This window comes from Nyctibius grandis, chromosome 28 (assembly GCF_013368605.1).
Source record: "Nyctibius grandis isolate bNycGra1 chromosome 28, bNycGra1.pri, whole genome shotgun sequence".
Classification (NCBI taxonomy): Eukaryota; Metazoa; Chordata; class Aves; order Nyctibiiformes; family Nyctibiidae; genus Nyctibius; species Nyctibius grandis.
Genome location: NC_090685.1, coordinates 3,109,286 through 3,129,006, shown reverse-complemented (window position 1 = coordinate 3,129,006; position 19,721 = coordinate 3,109,286). Strand labels below are relative to the sequence as shown.

The window sequence follows — 19,721 nt, the reverse complement described above, 5'->3', positions numbered from 1 at the left end:
CCCAGGCCAGTGAGCTATCCCTGAGATGACCCCTCAGACCATAGAGCCAGGTACCGTTGCATCATCTTTGTTTTCCTTCCCTCGGTCTGGGCCATGCGGGGACATGGCCATCCCTTTCCAATGACCTTAAGGCTGCACGAGGGCACAAGGCTGCTGGCACTGCTGCCAAGGGGAGGACAGGTCTCCTCTCCATCCCGAGGGAGCCCCATACCCTGCGGGACCAGCATGCAGGGCCTATTCAGAGCATCCCCCATCGCTCACGCACAAGGGCCAGCCAGCCTCGCGTGACTGCAGGCTTTGCCTTGCGATGTTGGAGGCTCCCAGCCATCCCATGGAGGGGACCCTGCCCTTTCCAAGTTGATGTGTCTGAGGGACCGTCCCACTGCAGTACGGGCAGGGACAGGGCAGCCAGTGTCTTGACGGAGTGGGGATGACATTTGTAAAGCATTTCTGTCCACATGCCTTCCTGGCTGGTAAATCTGGGCGAGGGTGGAGGGAATTTGCTACCTGTGTTAGAAACTAGCTGAACTTACGTGTCCCCCGAAGCTGGATTTCTTATTCCAAATGGTCAAACTGTTGTATATTGTACTGGGATTTTTACATTGAATTATTGTAGAAAACAAAAATTTAAACCAAGTCTGTTAAAAAATGAACATTAAAAATCTCTATGAAAAAAAAACCAAATAAAAGCTGCCTCCAAGTCCTCTTCTTACCAACGCGTCAGAGCAGTGATGTGTCTCCAGCGGTGGCTTTCCTGTTCCCAGCCCTGCCTGTCTCCTGCCTGCCACAGCCCCTGGGGACACCAGCTATGGTGAAGAGGCAGCTCCTGTGGTTTTGCAATGCCCTGGATGATGAAGCCCCCATCTCGCAGCATCTGCCTGGCTGCGGAGAGCCTGAGCCCCAGTGCGAGGCGGCATGGGGCTTTGTCCCCAAAAGTTGTGTCCCCACCGCAGGGCACAGTTGAGGCCACGGGTGAGCAATGCGTGGAGCCCAGTTTTGGGGTCCTGAATACTGAAGATACGGCTGGGGTGGGACAAGCTGCTGCCTGTCCCCACTAAATCTGGAGGCACCTCCCAGACAAGTCACCCACTGCTGTTCACCCTGGCCTGTGGTGCTACAAGGTCCAACAGGTTTTCGCAGCAAATGGCCCATCCCTGGGCCAAACAGTGGCCCCAAGGCCTGAGCATCTCAGAGGGTTTGGTGCTGGGGATGCAGAGACCACACCACCCTCTGGTGTCAGCACCGACCTCAGCTCTGTGCTGGCCCGGCTCCAGCCGTGGCCCTTTGCTCCCAGGTCTGCCTGGCCACCAGCGCATCCTCGCACCACCCCAAATCCCGCTCACTCGAAGCAGGCCCCATCCTGCCCCCAGCATACAGACATCCCCACGTGCTGTGGGGCACAACGTGGCCAAGCCAGAAGGAAGCAAAGCAAGAGCAAAGCAGACCCACTTTGTGGGTGCTGTCATCAGACCCCACAGTCCCACCAAGCACTGGTGCAGTCCTGCTACCCCTCAAGTTGCCTGACTGGGATGTGCTCCTGTGCCCACATACAAGGCCTCACCCTTGCCTGGGCTTCATGTCTGAGCGAGGTAGCAGGGTGCGGGGCTGGGCAACAGCTTCAGGCCCCCCTGTGCAGGTAGGGAGTGGCTTTCTTGCTGTTGGGTACTGGAGAAGCGTCCCGGTGCTGCTCAGCCCCGTCTGCTCCAGGCTCTGGGCCGGGCAGATGCAGATGGTGCCAGGGGACAGTGTGGGGACGCGTGTGCCCACACCGCATGGATGGGATGAGCCCCAGCATGGCCAGCCCATGTGCTGCACCATGAGACCTGGCTGCAGTGAATCCATGCCTGGATCCTGCATCACTGGCACTTTGCAGCCTGCATTGCTGCCACCACACACACTGCACCACGGCCACCACAGACCCTGCATTGCTGCCACCTCAGACCCCACATCACTGGCACTGTGTGCCCTACATTGCTGGCATTGTGGGTCCTTCATTGCCAGCATCGCAGACCCTCGTGGCTGCCACTGCAGACCCTGCATGGCTGGCACTGAGAACTCTGCATCGCTGGTGCTGGGGACCATGCATGGCTGGCACTGGCGACCCTGCATGTCTGGCGCTGGGGATGCCGCAGGGCTGGCACTGCGGCCCTGGCACAGCAGCCCTGCCCACTGCCAGCACATCAGCAGAGGGCAGCCCGCAGCCGCCCAGGCTGTGCTGGCAGAGCTGGCAGCACCTGGCTGCTCCACGGGCCACGGTCACCGGGCGCCCCAGAGCTCCAGCTTGCTCTTACTGCTCAATAAAACCGCGACAAAAGAAGGCAGCTACGTTAATGGGTGTGCAAGGACACTCTCTGAAGCCTGGGGACAGCTCTGAAGCCACGCGGGGAAGCCAGCTATTAAACCCCAACCTCCTCTAACGTGCCGCTGATGAAGGCACCATCTCTCCCGAGCCCCGTTTCCCTTCCTCTGCAGCCCAGGCCTCCACCGAACCTCTTATGGACCTGGCCCCTTCTTCCAGAATGAAAATACCAGCAGCCAGCAGAGCCCAAGTAAACAACTGAGCCACTGTGAGAGGAGAGTGCATCTTTATAAGGTTAATTGGCCCCACCTAGGAGACAGACAGACATTTTCGTGTGGCTAGATCGCTCAAAAAGCTCAGGCAAACATCACTAATATGTCTCCTGGGTTTGATTTATAACCCTGATTGCGTTACTAGCTCATCTACATGTAAAATGATTATGAATATATTGTCTGTACTCTGCAGAGGGCTAAATTACCAGGCTCTGATATTCATCAGCTACTCTTTGAAGCTTAAAAACAGCCTGAAATTCAGAGATATCTCTCCCAGTGACAGCAGAGGCAGGAAGAAAACAGCTCGTGCTTGATCCTTGTGTTTTAACACCCCGATACCCTGATAGCTGGGAGCAGGGGGCTGGAGGGGAGGAGGCTGCCTGAGCCACAGGGCTGTGCCAGCACGTGGGGGAACCCAGGGCCGTATTGGTATGGAGCAGTTACATTTACAAACAAAGGAGCTGATAACTCCCAGCAGGACTGAAAGGCTCTTATCATGGTGCTGATTAACATTTCCTCTGCAGCCAAGGCAGAGGAGGAGTGTCATCAGCAGGAAGACACCCTCGATCTGGTGTTTAACCCCGTTGCCACTGTGTGCTGATTCATTCAGCACAAGCGAAGGGCTGCCCAGCCTGGCCGTGTGCTGAAAATCAGCACAGAAAACCCCAACAGGAAGATCCACAGCCCGGTCACATCCTCCCACCCCATCTCCTCTGGCTCACTGTGGCCTTGCTGTGCCCAAGATGCTGCTCAGGGGATCTACACTGCTCGAGTCCACATGGTACCATCACGCATGGGAGAAGGGGGATGCCAGCGGCATAGCCCAAGAGTGGTTGTGGTGCTGCACGGTGCCTACCCTTCTGTCCCTGGAAGGCACGTTTGAGCCTGCAGCACCACCCACGCCAGCCTCAAGCTCTCTGCTGGCCGTCACACAGCAGGAGCCCTTTCCCTAGAGCCTATAAAATCACTGACTGGAAGCCTGGAGATGTCCATATTTCAGTGGTGGACCCCTGAAAGGAGTGTTTGAGAAGGGCTGTGTTTGTGCCATGAGGGGGTCTGACTGATGGTACCAACTACGCGGTTTGCAGCCCTATACACAGGTGCTTGGAGGGTTATTGGACTCCTGCAAGAGGAGAGAGCATGGGAAAACATGTCCAGGAGGCTATTCTGAGTTTTCCTCTTTGCAGGTGCATTGTGAGAGATGGTGCAACGGCTCCCCATCAGGCAGCTTCCTGGGCCACAGCTGTGGGCAGCTGAAGCCCAACAACAAAGTCCCCTGGGTGCAGCAGCCCATACTGGGCAGTGCTGGATGGACGACAGCTGACGGGTTGGTGGGACATGGTGCTGCCCTGGCCTCGTAGCTCAGTATGTCCTGCCCACAGCAGGCAACAGTTGCTGGAGAGAAATCATGCTGTCACTGAGCCTGGTGGAGAATTTCAGCTGGACAAATCACTGAAAGCAAAAGGCCAATGAGAAGGAAATCAGAAGGTGCCTCCCAGATCTGCAAACCACCTCTTTGTTGGCTCAGGGGCACCCGTCCTGTGACAGGGAGAGTGACAAAGCCCTTTCCCAGCAGTGGGGTGCACTACAGGCCCTTGCCCAGCATGTGGAGAGACAGAAGGTTTGTTAGGGAGCTGCCAAGCCCTGCCTGTAAATGCAAAAACCTTGAGATGGAGACTGCTAAAACTAAAGGCCGGCAACTCGGAATAGAAAATGTTCAGTGTGAGGTGGCTTCTGAAGGACTTCAGAAGTGTTGGGTTTGTCTCCCTTCACAGAAAAGGAGCAATGTGCTTTCCAGTTGGGGTTGTTAAACCATGTGCCACCTGTACCCCAAAAATCACGAGGCTGTGCCTGGACCATGACCCCAAGGGAAGTGTTGGAGGAGTGCAACTCCCGTAGCTCCTGGGGACCTGAAAAACTACCCATTTCAGGGAGCCCAGGCTGCAGGGTCAAATTGCCTTTTTCTTCAAAAACACCTTTTTGTAATAGGGAAATTGGAGGGGGAAAACACCTTGCAGGGTTTGGCTGTATCCAGACAGCACCTGCCCACGGAGCGAGCCTGGGCTCGGAGCCTGGTGATCATAGGCTGAAACTCCCAACAGGGAACGTGCTATAATTGGGCATCTGAATGGATGTGGACTTCTGTTGGAGACTTCGCCTACATCCCTGTGATTTACTAGTAGAGACTGAGTCCCTGCACCCTAAGTTCTAACTATTCCTTCCTGTGTTTTTTTTGGTTAATAACGAATAATATGAGGCCACACTGCAGCTTCCCAGGACAGTGATTTCATAGCATATGGCTAAGGAAGCTTTGTTACACATGCCACAGTGTGGTGTGAGGGCAGCTGACTGATTTGGGGTGTAAAGCCTGCTGAAGTCATGTTGGAGAGGTGTAGAGAGCATCTCTGGAGTGATGCTGCCCGCAGAATACAGACCATGAAGGGAGGTATCATCTGAACTACTCCTGGGTTTCATCTTGGAGGAAACCAGCTATGTCCTCCGAAATGGAGTCACAGAAGAGACTTTGCCCTCAAGCAGTGTGGGCAGCCAGCAGCGTAACACCAGAGCACAGAGCTGCAGCATAGGCATGCCCTTCAAAACTAGGGAGTATGCTTAACACAAAATACACACCAGTGCCAGACACTTTTGTCCATAGAAGAACTGTTTCGGGCGTCTTTGCTGATGCGAACATTGTCTGGAGTGGCAGACGATGCTCACCAATCCATAGGTTTGCAGCTCCTGCAGCGTGCAGTAAGGCCGTGCTCCCAGGGAGTGTGCTGAACCGTGGAAAACACCAAGGATCCTGGAATCGGCTGTACCTGCTCGCTCACACCAGGCTACTGCTCTCCAGCCTGAGGAATACTGTGCCAAGTTCAAGGTCATGGACTTTTATCTTTTAAGTGCTCCTTGGCCCCAGCCCAAACCACCATAAAAATTGCCTACAGCTCCAGAGCAAGTGGCGCCCTGGGCACAGTGGAGCTTTCACTCAGAGGGGTGATATTCCCCAGTGCAGAAGAGACGTTCAAGGTTTCAGCAGCCTGCCTAGGCAATGCCGTCAGGGCAGCCCAGCTCAACACGGGGAATGTTAAAGTTTGAGCTGAGAAAGGGTCTGCTGGAGGAGGTACCACCATGGGCAGCTCCTGTATCTAGGACCAGAGGGTCATGGAATCACGTTGGTCCCTTGGGACACCCTAGGTCCAACCTCCTGCTCTGACAGGGGTGGTTTCTCCAGGGCTTGTCTGATTGAGTTTTGGCTGTCTCCAAGGGCTGAGACCCTACCGCCACTTGGGGCCCCTGTTCCAGCATTTGACTGCCTTCTTGGTGAAAAAAATGTGTCTCACTAACTACACAAGATCTGTGAAATTTTTTGCAGGGGGAAAGGTGCTCTGTGAACTAACGTGGTTCCCTGTACTCACCCAGCCAGTCAGTGGGGGGAAGTGGAGTGTCTTGAATCAAAATGAAGGTTGTTTTCTGCAGGAGGCCAGGCACCAAGTGTGGCCATGGCCTCTGGGCCTGCTTTGGGGCTGCTGAAGGAGGATCTCATCAATGGCACCCTGGGCTGTTCCTCTGGCAAAGTGGCAGGGACTGGCCCTGAGGGGACATGGCTCATGGGGGACACCGCTGATGAGGGAGATGTGGCTGATGGGGCAGCACTGTTAATGGGGGAACACTGCTGGCATGGGGGAATGTGGCTGATGATGAGGGGACATGGCTGGCAGAGGAACATGGCCTGACAGGGGGAGACACCACTGATGGAGGGACACCACTGACAGGGGGACACAGCCTGACAGGGGGACATGGCTGACAGGGGGAGACACCACTGATGGAGGGACATGGCTGACAGGGGGACATGGCTGACAGGGGGGGACACCACTGATGGAGGGACATGGCTGACAAGGGGGGACACCGCTGATTGGGGCACATGACTGACAGGGGGACATGGCTGACAGGGGGAGACACCACTGATGGAGGTGGCATGGCTGACAGGAGGAGACAGCAATGACAGAGGGGACAGGGCTGACAAGGAGGTCATGGCTGACAGGGGGAGACACCACTAACAGGGGTGATGGGTGTGACATGGCTGTCAGGGGGACACCACTGACTGAGGGGACACGGCTGACAGGGGGACATGGCGGGTGGGGAGAAGCACGGCTGACAGGGTGCCGTGGCTGACAGGCCCGCACCGCTGACAGGGCCGCACCGCCGGCAGGCCCGCACCGCCCGCCGCCCCGCAGCCGGGTGCTGCCGAGCCCCGCCCGGCCGGGCCCGCTCCGGCCCGGGGCTGCCTGCGGGGCTGCGCGGGCCCCGCCGCGGCGGGCGGGCTCTGGCGCTGCCCCCCCCGGCTCCCGCCGCCGTGAGGGCGGGCCGCCGCCTCCGCCGCCTCCGCCGTCCCCGCCCCCGGCTCCGCGCCGCTTTGAAGCGGGCTCGGCGGCCGCCCGCCCGCCCAGAGCCGCCGGCGCCCCGCCATGGTGCTGCCCGAGGAGCAGGCCCGGCTGTACCGGCCGCGGCCCGAGCTGCTGCCGGCGGCGCACGTCCCCTCGCTGCCCCACTACGAGCGCCTCTACCAGCGCTCCGTGGAGGAGCCGCACGGTGAGCACCGCCGGCGAGGGCCCGCTCCCTGCCCGCTGCCCCCGGGGCAGGGCCGCGGCGGGGCGGGGGGGGGCGGCGGGCGGTTCCCGCAAAGCGCCGCCGGTTGCTCCGGGGCTGGGAGCGGGGCTGGGGGAGCGGGGCTGGGGGTGCGGGGCGGGCGGGAGGGGATGGCGGGGCTGCGGGGCGCTGGGGGCTGCGGTGAGGCCCCCACATGTGGGGTGCAGGGTGTGGGGCTGCCCCTCTTGTTCCTTCAAGCGCTGGCTTCCCTCTCCGTGCCTGTTGCGGGGTCACGAGCTGTGTCCGTTGCCTTTGCAGAGTTTTGGGGTGACATTGCTAAAGAGTTTTACTGGAAGAGTCAGCACGCGGGGCCCTTTCTGAAGTACAACTTCGATGTGACGAAGGGGAAGATCTTCATTGAGTGGATGAAAGGGGCGACCACCAACATCTGCTACAACCTCCTGGACAGAAATGTCAATGAGAAGAAGCTTGGGGACAAAATTGCTTTTTACTGGTAAATTTCTGGTTTTATTATAGTGTAGAAGGTGTGTAAATGTCATGCCAAAATGTACAAATGGTGTTGATTTCTGCTGAGGTGAATTAAAACATGGTAAAACCTGAGAAGCTTTAACCTTTAGGTAGGTACAGCAGGTGTTTGCTTTCCATGTGTTTGAGATCTGTTTCCATGTGTTTGAGCTGTGCAGTGGAGCTTCTCTGCCTGTCCTGGGATGCACGGAAGGGGCCCAGCGCAGCAGTGAGGAGCTTTTGACTTCGAGCTCTGCCTTTGCACTTGTACTTGCTAAAAGCTAAGAGCAGTCAGACAATATTGAGGCAGGTGCCACGGTTCCCTTGTGAAGTAGGCAGGGAACCAGATCTCCTGTTTTCGTGTTTTGTGGGTCTGGCAAGTTTCTATTCTTACGGCAGGAAGGTTCTTCTAAAACCTGAGCTTAAGTATTGATTCCTTGCCCTCGAATGTGGATAATGCAGTGGCATTCTCAAAGGCTGGCTTCTCAGTGCTACTGTTGGGAAGAAAAGTTAACTTCCAGCCCTATCTGGAGTATGTTTGTGGTTTTTAACTGGAGGAGTTACTGATGTTAAAAGCCACGTGAAACTTGAAGTTTTCATATTGATGCAAAACAGGTTTCACCAGTGATGTCAGAGATGCAGAACTAATGATCCCCTGCAGAACTTGCTCAGCTGGCACCTCAGCTGTGTCCCCAAACAGAGCAGTGCCTTTTGCTGGTTCCCTTGAGCTAGCATGCATTTATGTTGCATGGGTGTGACTGTATGTGGCAGTACAGAAGCAAAATTAAATGTACCACTTGTTAGGATGCAATAACTTGTTGGGTTATGGGGAGTCCCTTCAGCGGAGCAGCTGGAGAAGTCTTGCTGTCATTGCAATAAAAATACCAGGTGCTCCAACGATGAACTGTGCTGCTCTAAGTGATTTTATGCAGCTGAAGAGTTCCCCCTCCATGTGTGGCTGGTGTAAAGGTGACTAGGAGCTGCCTTGCTGCAGAAAGGAACATATTAACACCAGTGTGGTTCTGGCTGCAACTGTAAAATTGGGCTCATACTGGAGTTTCTATCTATACATCTACTGCTTCAGTAAAAGAATCACATTTACTGCATAGTAAATAATCGTATTGATAAGACAGAGGTGAAATGGTGGAAAGTATTTACTTCCCTGCTAGTTAAGTACATTCTCTGACTCTGTCAGATGTAAAATGACTGCAGCTTCTGAATGAAAACTCCTTTCTAAACTCATTCAGGTGAAGGTGTGCCAGCAAACAAAGCCATTTGGCAGGCCAGGGCTGGCAGCTGTGCTGGGATTTAGGGAGGGAGTGGGTCTGTCATTTTTTTGCATGTAAATCTTTAGGTGAGAGGCAGCAGCCTGCAGCTTAAGTTTAGTCTTGATAAAGATTTTTTTCTTGTTAGTTATTCCAGCAGCCTTTGTGGGGATATTTGTGATGCTGATCAAAACTCGTGGTGGATATTAAAATGGTGGGTGTCTGTCGGTTGTGGTGTTCACAGTGCTGAAAATGAAGGTGTCTCTTCCTCCTTAGCAGACAGTTTTCCCTGACTATTTTGGGATAAACTCTCCAGCGTGGTTCTGTCACAGGTGACCTGGAGCTGTCAGCTGGGAATGTGGGTGGGAGGGCTGGAAGAGGCATGCTGAACGTGATGTGTGTGGCACTGACCTGCGAGCTTGTGGCACCGAGGGCTCGAGGAAGTGGGGCTAAGGGTTGTGACTCATAAAGCCACTGTTCTAGGAGCATACACATGCCTCTCCGGATGCATGCTTTTTTTTAGTACCTAGATGTTAATTGTTGTCTTCTCCTTTCACATTTTGCGTTTAACATCCTCTTGAACAAGCCTGCTTTCCTAAAACGTGTGAGACTCATCACACTGTGAAAGGTCAAAAAAGAAATGAGTGCCTGTGAAAGCCAAAGAGGATTCCTAGGAAGAACTTGGATGTACCTTGGCCAGTTGCTTGCTTCTAAGAATGTCTATAGTTTGCTAGATGGCAAAAGGTGCTGAGATTGCACCAAAGTGACTGCGTGGCTCCGAGAGCTTTGAAAAGATACAAGATTGTGGTCTTTGCTTTCAGAGGGGAGAAATTGGGGAAAATGTGAATAATGTTTCCAGGTGTTACTGAGTATCTCGGAGGAGAGATGGGTCCTGACAAAACTCAAGAGCTGCTGCTGGCTGTGGCTGTCTTGAGTTTTGCATGGGCCGGCAGGAACTGAAGCGGTTCATCCGGACCTGTTACGGCCAAGCTGCTCTGAAGGTTCCTGCATCGCTGCTGGTCCAGGACTGCCCAAATCTGCTCTGCGCAGAGGGTCTAATGCCAAGCCACGTGGGATTGCTCTTTCAGCACAAAGGGCAATACATGGGATTGCTTCATGCTGCAGAACTTGTACATGGGTGACATTTACTGTTGCAGTATCGTCCTCTGGGTGCTGTTAGGACTATGTAGTTCAAAATGACCATCCTGAGTCGGTAGGAACCACTTGAATTTGCCCTGTTGCCTGTTTCACTATGGTATCTTCTGCTGCTTGTGAACGTTACAAGTAGTTCTGTCCCGGTTGCTTTTGATTCCTCTTTCTCTGTTTGGTAGTGCTGATGTGGCCTAAAAAGGAACAGAAGCTCCAGGAAATGTTTCTGATGAAGTGCTGCTCTCAAAAGTGAAATCTCTTTCATAATTGCGTGGAAAGGCTGAAGTCAGTGACGCTGTGGTTACTGTGCAGGTAGATACCTACACTGGCTTTCGTGGGCCTTGCAGGCAAAATGCACTGGGCAAACTAGCTGAGACACTGAGGGCACTTGCAGGGGACTTGGAGCAGTGCTGAGGACTTCGTCTAGGGTGGGTGGTGTTAATTAGAGCAGGAAGACAGTATGCCTTCACCGTGCTGTAGGTGTACTTGTGTCATATGGACAAACCCTTAGTTCTGTGCTGAAGTGCCTGTTAACAATCTCATGTAAACATCAGCCTGGGCAGCTTGTGGAAGTAAAAATATAACCAGGTGGGAATTCGAAAAGCAAAACACTTATTACAAAACTCCCTGTAATTAGACCCTGAGGTGTGAAGGTACTTGCATGAATCCTCTTCTCTATTGTAACCTGTGCATAGCTGAAGCACTAAATTCTTGACTTTGTTTCTCCAACCAGTGAGCCCAGCTGCAGTACTGGTGGTGCCTGGTGGAACCACAGGGCAGGAGGTAGAGCTGGGCACGCGATTTTTAGCCTCCCTGTAGCCTAGGTGCACGGGCTTAGCAGGGTGCTGCTGGCTTCTGCTGTTTGTGGAAGAGCCTATCAATTTTCTGCTTTCTTACGCTTGCATGGGAGATAACACTTCTAGAAAGGAGAAACAAAGATAGTAAAAGCTGCCAGAGCTTACTGGAGCTTTATTTAAACAAAGGAATAAGTGCCTGTCATTCCCATTCTGGGCCTACAACAAACATGACATGCAAAGATAAAATGGAGAAGGTGTTTGTTTGTTTTTAAAAAAATGTAATAAAGGATTTAGGGGCTTGTAGCTGTGAGATTTCTTCCAATAAATCTTTCTGTAAGGAAAAAAAGAACAACTATAGAGCGTGGTTTGTTTTTTTTTTTTTTAAAAAAAAAAAAAAAAAAGGCAGAGCACTACTCCGGAGCACTTCTGAAAGTTTTTATTAGGGAACTGGAAGTACTCTTTGGACAGCAGCCTTCCAGAGAGGGTGCTGATTGTCAAACACTGGTTTGGTCTAAATGTGCTGCTGGGGCCAAGTGGGACAAGACCACACCTGCAGGTTCCTGGGGCCTGGCGAGCTGCTGGTGCACCTCGATCTGTGCCACCCCAGAGTCGAGAATGAAGCAGGATGAAGCTGTTTCAGTTGTTCTTCTGCTGCAAAAGTCTGAACCTCTTCTGTTTGCAGAAATAATCTTGCCTTAAACTGCTGAGAACAAAGTGCTTGGTCTCCATAATCCAGAGGAGCACTGTGTTTTGTTTTTCTCTTTGCCTTTGTGGGTGTCAGTCTTCCATTACTGTCACCTGCACAGATGCTGTGACTGAGGATGCTGGCTGTTAACATCAAGACTTTCAGAAGTGATTAATTGTAGCCAGCTTCTCCACGATGCACTCAGCTCTGCTGCTCCCACTGGCTTCAGGACTTTGGAGTATCCTGTGCCAAACTGACTCTTAATTTCTTTGGTAACTTCCTGGATGACTTGTCATACTTCCAGTGAAGCAGCCTCTTTCAACACTGTTCTGGTAGTGAAAGCATATCCCTGAATAACACAGTTTGTTTAAAGAACAAAAATTCACTGCTGGGAAGGTTCCATTTACTGGTGCACGTTTGCAGGCCCGTGCCTGCAGGCTGCTGAGAGCAGTCAAAGATATATTGCAGGTGCTACCAAACAGCCATACCCGATGCTGGTGTTCCCCTGTTACTACTGGGGAGGGATTGCTTCCGTAGGGGAATCCGAGTAAGCTCTACAGCAGTGAGAAGCATTATGGAAAAGCACTACCAGGCTCAGCACAGCTCCTTTCCCTGATGGGGATTCTCCATGGGAAAGAGGGTGGCCCCACTCAGCCCTGAAAATGAGAGAGGTTTTCTGGGGTGCATCCTCAGCAACCCATATCATCTCCCCATTGCGTGTGCTGAGAGTGATAGAATGGTCTTGCCAGATATTAATTATTTTGGAAGCATTGGTGGACAGTCCAATGCTCTGCTTCTGGAAATCAGGCAGATGAGGTGCACCTGAAGTAGGTAATCACAAGAATCAGTCAGGCTGGAAGAGCCCTCTGGGATCATCGAGTCCAACCATTGCCCTGACACCACCATGTCAACTAGACCATGGCACTAAGTGCCATGTCCAGTCTTTTCTTAAACACATCCAGAGATGGTGACTCCACCACCTCCCTGGGCAGCCCCTTCCAATGGCTAATGACCCTTTCTGAGAAGAAATGCTTCCTCATGTCCAACCTGAACCTGTAAGAAGTAATAATAAGTACATTGATGTACTTATATTTTATTAAGCTATAGATCTTGTACCCTCCTTCAAGGGCAATGATAGTCATAGCTTTCCATCACAGAAAGTGTAGCTGTCTTCTGGTGGGTTTTGTGAAATCTTCCAGGCTGGGAGGGAGTTTACAAGACTGGCTGCATCTGCCTGAATGCTTATAGCAGTGTTTCTTATACCTCCAAACAAGAACATCTCTGCTTTGTGGGGCCCTCTCTGACCCTGAGCTGCGTGGGTAGTGCAAGAGTGGGAATGGTGGGAGCATCAGTAGAAACCTGGTATTAAAACAAGGAGTAAAGGGAGTAGCTATTGTTTCTCAGACACATCCAGGTCATGTGCTTTCCTGATTTCTTTGGTGGAATTCTCCTCCCAGTTCTGGGACGGTCACCAGCCAGTACAGTTAGTGCTCTGGCAGTAGTGCAAATGGCCGCTGTGTTTGGATGCTTGTACCTATAAGTGCAAACTGGGACAGGAGGGACCTGTAGCTTGTCGTCAGGTGTAGCTCCCTGGCTTTTCTCCACCAGTGGATGGAGTCTCCATCTTCAGCTGTGGGCTGTTTAGAGCAAGGCTGGACTGGACTCAAAATTAACCGATTTCATGTGGTCGCTCTGATTGTCCTACTGTGGGTTTGGTTGCAGATGAGATATGAAGACGGTGCTGACCCAGGGCATCATGGTAATGCCTGCTTAAGGGTTTGGGGATTCTTGGTTTGGCCTGAGGGGCTGAAAAGCACAGGGATCATGGTCTGAAGCTTATTTCCAAAGGCTATATGTGTGTGTGCTGAGACCTGGCATTTGCCAGTTTTCTCCTGTCATGTCTCGAGGTTCTTCTCTCCCAAGTGTTCCTGTTAATGGCTTGCACTTGTGTGCTGCATCCTATGTCCTCTTTATTACTAGTGAAATCTCTGAGATAGTTACCAGGTGAGCGGTTGTGCCAAAGAAATGAACTAAATATGTGAGAGCAGCAAAATACCTTCTTCAGGCAGGTGCTGTGCTGGGGGCTTCCAGTGTGTGGGGTGTGCTTTGCTGGATGGGTTTTGAGCGTCACGTTGCTCAGGCAGCTGGCAGGCACAGAGTCACTTGAAATTGTTTTTCCCTTCCGAGGGCTGGCTCGGAAGCAGAGCTTGACTCATCCCCATTGGGTACATGTGCTGGTTTGCAGGGAGATGCCGGGAAGGATGGTTGGTTTGATGTTTCAGAGACTTCAAGCCCTGTTCTTGCTCTGCAGAGCCTTTTCCATCATAGGGTGCAGGGCAGGAGCAGGGAGCTGACAACTGCTCTTAGCCTCATGTTTTTCTGCTCTGCAGTGCAGCAAAGGAAGGGGACAGGTATTAAAGGCTGGTGACCACTCGATTACACAGTGTCTGTGGTTTTGCCCATTCAGAAGCACCCCTGGACTTGGGCCTCTGTGGGAGGGCGTTGAAGACTTTCACTGGAAGTAGCTTTTACTGAGCTCAAGTAACCTGTAATCCTGCTCCTGTAGGCAAAATGGGACTTTCCTCCTCTGTTAAGTTGAGCCTGTGAAGAAAGGCAGCACTCGGGCAGCACTTGTATGGTTGCTCCGTGGCTGAGCAGTAAGGAAAGGGGTTGTGTAATGCTTGGGAACACACACTGGCAGCAGCCTTGAATCAGGGGAGCGGCTTTCATTTGGGTTGTGTTGGAGCTGTTTCCTCCCAGCCTTTTGCTCTGAAACCCTTGGTAACTGCTACTGGCAGGGATACAGCATCCGTCTATATAAATACAAGGGAGTATCTGGGAAGTATTTGACCAGATAAACAAGTTGGATGTCAATAAGTGCCCAGGCTTAAATGGCATGTGCCCCAGAGAGGACTGCAGGAACTTGAATATGAAATTGCAGAGCTGCTGGCCAGGGTATGCTGTGTGCTATTGCAAAGGGCTGCCTTGCCAAGGGCTGGGAGGTTGCCAGCCCCACTCCATCTAGAGAGGGCAATAGAGGGGGTCCTGGGAACTGGTAAATCCAACTTACATCCCTGGTGGGACAGTGGAATCAGGTCACTTGTGAGCACGGACCAGTGCAGTCTGTTGGGAGAGGTGATGGAGCTGCTGTGAAGTCAAGTCCTGCCGAAGTGCGAGGCACTGGGCGCACGGGTACGGCTGTTTTCAGACCACCTTAGTGAGGTTTCCCACAAAGGGTTGTTCTAGAAAGAATTTAACTGTGAGTGGAAGAAAGGTCGTTCTGTGGAGCTGGTTTAGCTTTACCCTTTGCTTCCTCGTTTCTAATGGTCACTTTTCAGGACCAGCAGCAGGGATCAGTGTTGAAACTGGACTGCTGATGGTGGCCAGGCTCGTGTGCCCTCCATAAACAGCATCTCCTGCTGCTGCTCCTGGAGACAAAACACCAGACCCTGGTTCTGACCCAGCGTGGTATTTTGGTTTAGTCTAAGAGGCTTTTTGCTGAGCTGCTGTGAACATCCCAGTGCTGAAGTGCCATGCTGCCATGTAAATGAGACCTGTGGTGGCTTTTGTGCTCTTATTTAGTATTTTTCCTTATGCTGTTCATTGCTCTGACAGAGTGTCTGGTTCTGTTGATCCAGCACAAGGGATTTAATAATTTTTCATTAATTGCTTCATGCACCCCTATCTTAAAATGTTGGCTTATACTCTGTCCAAAGCCACCTTTGTGTGTGGTTCTGCGTGTGTGGTTGCACAATAACGAACTGGGGGAGTAGAGAGGGGGGGATGTGCACAGACAATAGCTCCCGGATCTATGAAACTCGTATCTTGTAACGCTGGCAGATACTGCAGGGACCTTGATAGGTTTTAAGAATAGCTTGCTTGCTGTCGGGAGGGGCACCGTGGTTGTGCAATGGTGGCATGTTGTGAATATTGGCAGAAGAGCTGAAACTTGGGGTGGATAAATGGAGTTCATGGACAGAGAGGGTGGTGAACTCCTGTATGGGTTCAGGACATGGAAGATCAGAGCCTTCAGTTTGCTCATCGGACTAGAAAACCTGATTATTTTATTTTAGCTGTGTGAATGGCTGGTGTGTTCTCCCCTGGCACCCTGGTATGAATGGAGTAGAAGTGGACAAGGACTCAGGCTCGACGTGGGTGAGACTCGCCCCGAGTTGTGGTGTTTACAGGGGATGAAGTGATCAGGCTTTGCCAAAAGCGAGTGGGTGCTTGTGCCAAGCATGGCATTTTTCTCACGGGCAGTTACATTTGTTATGCCTGGTGGGCTTTCTGTGCCCGGAGCTGTTAGGCTGTAGCACTGATTGCCAGTGCTTTGACAAGACCCCTTGGCTCCCAGCAGCGCGAGGAGCCTGCCTTTCCCCCTGCGCCCAGCCCTGCGTCAGAGCTCTTGCGCACGGCTGGAGCAGGGTTTCAGTTCTCTGTTTGCATTTCTGTGCATCTGGTGTCGTAAATGTTGAAATGTGGCGTGGTGTGAAATGGCGAGCCCTGGCAGTTCTCCGTAAATACAAAGCCCGTCATTTTAGCAGGCGTCACCTCCCTTCTTTAGGGGAATTCTTCAAGGCAATTGATGACCTTCCTGGTTACTTTTTTTTGCACCTGGCTACCTGATAATGAAGCATGTTCTGCATTTCTGTTGCCACTGACCATCTTCTAAGAGATGTTTCTTGTGTAGAACAAGATGACAGTCCAGCAGGTGACACCTGGCCAACACCTGTAGAGGTTTCTGAGGTATGAAGTTGAAATGTCCTCTGAAAATCTGATTAAAAGTTTAATTTTCTATCATGGCCTTGATGGATATTGTTTGAGCCTCTATTGAAATCATCTTGCCTGGCTTTCAGTGTTTCTAGAAGGTCTTGAAAATTTGGCAGTATGTTTTCCATCCAGAGATGCAGTATTTCCCAAAATGGGACGTTTCCCAGCTGCAGGCAGCTTGTTGACTATTTTACTTGTAGAAGCTTTGTCCAGGACATGTTTCGTGGCCCAACTGCAAATGGTTTAAACAAGGAATCAGCTGTGTTGTGCTGGAAATAAGCTCTCCTCCCGTTGGACTGGTAAAAATAGTCCGTGCTGCTCTGAAAATATTACTTATGGTAAACATCTAAAATGTTTCCTCTCGTGTCAGATTCTCTCACTCTTCCTGCGCAGCGTTCTGTGGATTTGGCTCGCAGGGTTAAGAAGTGCTGGTTGAGGTCAGCCAAACTCAGTGACCTACTGCATAGTCTCGTGTATGAGCTCTGTTGCAACGCTACGTAATCATTTTGTTTAAAAAAAATAAGATTTTTAAACAAAAATTTTTTTAACGCTCCTCTAAATAAAATAGGTAAAAAGCTATTGTTTTTCTTCACTGGCTGTATTCCTGTGTTGTAAAATACTTAAGAAAGTAAGAACATAGTTAGAGTTAATGCCTGTCCTCTCTTGATGGTTACTCAGTATCAAGTGAGGAGGAAAAATGCGAAGCCACAGAGGAGCAGAATTCCCCTTGCTGCTGAGCAGATGCCCACGAGCGCAGAACGGCTGCTGACGCCGTCACCGGGGTATTTACTGTGGTCTGTATTGCTGGTAAACTGCCTTATTTTATCAACTGTGGCAAAAGAGTAGTTTTCCCATGAAGAGGGGCTTGATGACTGCTGTCAGTCCTACCTCCTCTGAGAACGTTACCCGTGAGTGTCCTGGCTCTCAGGTGCGAGCGCAGGCTGTACAAACGCCATCGCGACAACTTCACTGGTTTGTGTTGGCTGATGAACCACCAGCAGCGTAAGCCAGGAGGTGTCAGTTCCTTTAGAGATGTCTGAGCATCCCACAGTCTAGAGGAAGGGGCTTGAGGCAGATTTAAGGGTGTAGCCTGGCAGCTGGGTGGGAAAATTGGAGGGAATTCTGGAGGGTCAATAAATAAATGAGTGATTTTGGAGCGGCGTCCACCTCCGGCGGGGCTCTGCGCTGTAGGGATCGCTCAGGGTATGGTGAAGTGAACAGTGTTTGGGCTGCACAAGATAAATATTATTTCTTTAGATGCCTCTGGTAGTTGTTCAGGTTCTGAAAGGCTGCAAATAGAAAGAGTAGCTGAGAATGTACTTAATCAGAAGGAAGGACACAAAGACTGATGTGGTTTTTCCTACGGGACACTAGCAACCATGCAGGGTGTTGGGTGTTTTCATTGGAGGCTGCATTTCCATACAGCTATTTTTAAAGGTGATTAGCAGACCGATTCCCTGATGCCAGAGCAGATGATGGCCCACTGTCCCTTTAGAAATACACTCTATTGAGGCTGGGTTGTAAAATACAGGCACAGTAATGCCTGTTGTGGAGCCAGTTGAGCTGGAGAGGATGGGTGTTAGGGGCTGGACACAGAGCGTGGGGCTCCTGTTTTGGCACGGCACAGCGCTCGGGTACCGTTTGCCAGCCTGCTTTGGGTTTCTCTACAGCAATAGGAACCCCTTCATCGTATCACGATCAACTTTTAGTTGAGGTGGTTTGGCTCAGAGATGGATTTGACAGTGGAGCTTTGTGAGGCCTTAACCTACGTGTATAGGGGCACCGGGGGGGAAAATCATAGGGTGGTTTTAATGCAGGTCTCTGAGTGGACTGTATGGTTTTAGAAGGTGATGCTGTTAAATTGATAATTTTTTCTCTTCCCTGGGATTTCTGTTGCCAGGCTTACTCAACAGTCTTCTCTCGAAGTGCTGCCAAATATTTATGAACATACTGGGAAAACCTTTCACCAGCCCCTCCCAGGCTATGCTCTGTCGTTACACAACTTCTTTCTTGATCCTTGTCATGATGCAACAGGATTCGAGCATGACTGCAGGGACTGTAGAGGCTGAGCTTTGTGGTAAACCTTTTACCAGGAAAGCCTCTCAGCCTTCCCTGAACTCCTTTGGGTATTTGCTGCCATGCATTAGTGTGGTGGGAGACAGGTGACGGTAAGTGTGGGCAGGGCTATTATGAAATAGTCTCATGAAGGTTTTTTGCAAACCCATTTCAACCCCTCACCCCTGGCTCCCTCCTGGAGTTGGTGGTGCAGATCCTGCTGGAGACCCTTCTGCTTTGGGCAGTATCTCTAGGAGCGTTTTCATATTGAACAATTGTCCTCGTTTAGCCCGCACCCAGGGCTAAACAATAAACAGTTTTTCTATCACCCAATGTCCCTTCCCCAAGTGAGGAAGGGAATTGGGAAAAGGAGGGAGACTCGTGGGTTGAAGTTAAAGAGATTTAATGAAATAAAGAAATCAATATAAATGACAATGCAAAAGAAACAAAATTATACTTATCTATAGAGCACCGGCAAGTTGCTCCAGGGATCGCAATTGTTGGAAATGAGGGAGAGGGAGAAGGGAGGAGAGGTGAGGAGAGCAGGAAGAGCCCCCCCTCTTCCCAGCAAACCCTCTCTTTTATGGTGAACTTGATGTCAATGACATAGAACACACCTGTGGCCAGCCTGGGTCAGCTGCCCTGGATGTAACTGCTGAGGGCCTTGGTCACCATGGTTGGCCACAAACTGAAACCAAATCCCAGTGAGTGAAACCAGGACAACAATCCATGCAAATACAAGCATTTTTTTCCGATGAAACGGTGTCTTTTTCTGATTATCTTGCACAGCTGGTCTCTCCAAACTTCACATTTCAGTGTAATCTGTTTTCTCAAGGACAGAGTTTAAAGGGCTTTCTCTCCTTGAGTACCGTTCCTTTGTCAGATGGGAAAAGCAAGGCTGGGGGTGGAGGGAGAAATCGTATTTTTTCAGTCTTGGCGGCTGTTGTTCCCAAACCACCAAGCTGGCTCCAGACAGACCCTTCTTCAGGCCGCAGGTTTCCCGGGTCTCCTGAGAACAGCCAAGGCCAAATGTCAGCAGGAGGTTTGTGAGCAGCTGCTGGCCGCCGTAGCTGAGCACGCAGCCCGTGCGTGGTCGGGGAGGCCTGGAGCTCTCGCTGCCCATGCGGCGTGCACGTGAGCCTGTTCCCCAGATGACAGGAGCTCATCCCTGCCAAGCGCTGCCTGGCATTTCGGCTGCTCTAATTCTGGACGCGGGGCGGATCAGGAGCCGTGAGCCTGTCTGGCTGCCCCCGGTGACCTTGCACATGAGGACATGCCACCATGAAGGAGCCTGCGGTAGAGGAAAGCTCCTTCCTT

General features: G+C 51.7%; 1 protein-coding gene across 2 annotated transcripts in view; it reads left to right on the top strand.

Moving 5' to 3' along the window:
- Window positions 1-6,997: 6,997 nt before the first annotated feature.
- ACSS2 (acyl-CoA synthetase short chain family member 2) overlaps window positions 6,998-19,721 on the top strand; it is a 33,672-nt gene continuing 20,948 nt past the window's right edge. For both annotated transcript variants that reach the window (XM_068419622.1, XM_068419621.1), the window contains exons 1-2: window positions 6,998-7,161; window positions 7,477-7,672. In XM_068419622.1, the coding sequence (XP_068275723.1) occupies window positions 7,038-7,161; window positions 7,477-7,672 (320 nt within the window). In that variant the 5' untranslated portion in view covers window positions 6,998-7,037. The remainder of the gene's footprint in view (window positions 7,162-7,476; window positions 7,673-19,721) is intronic.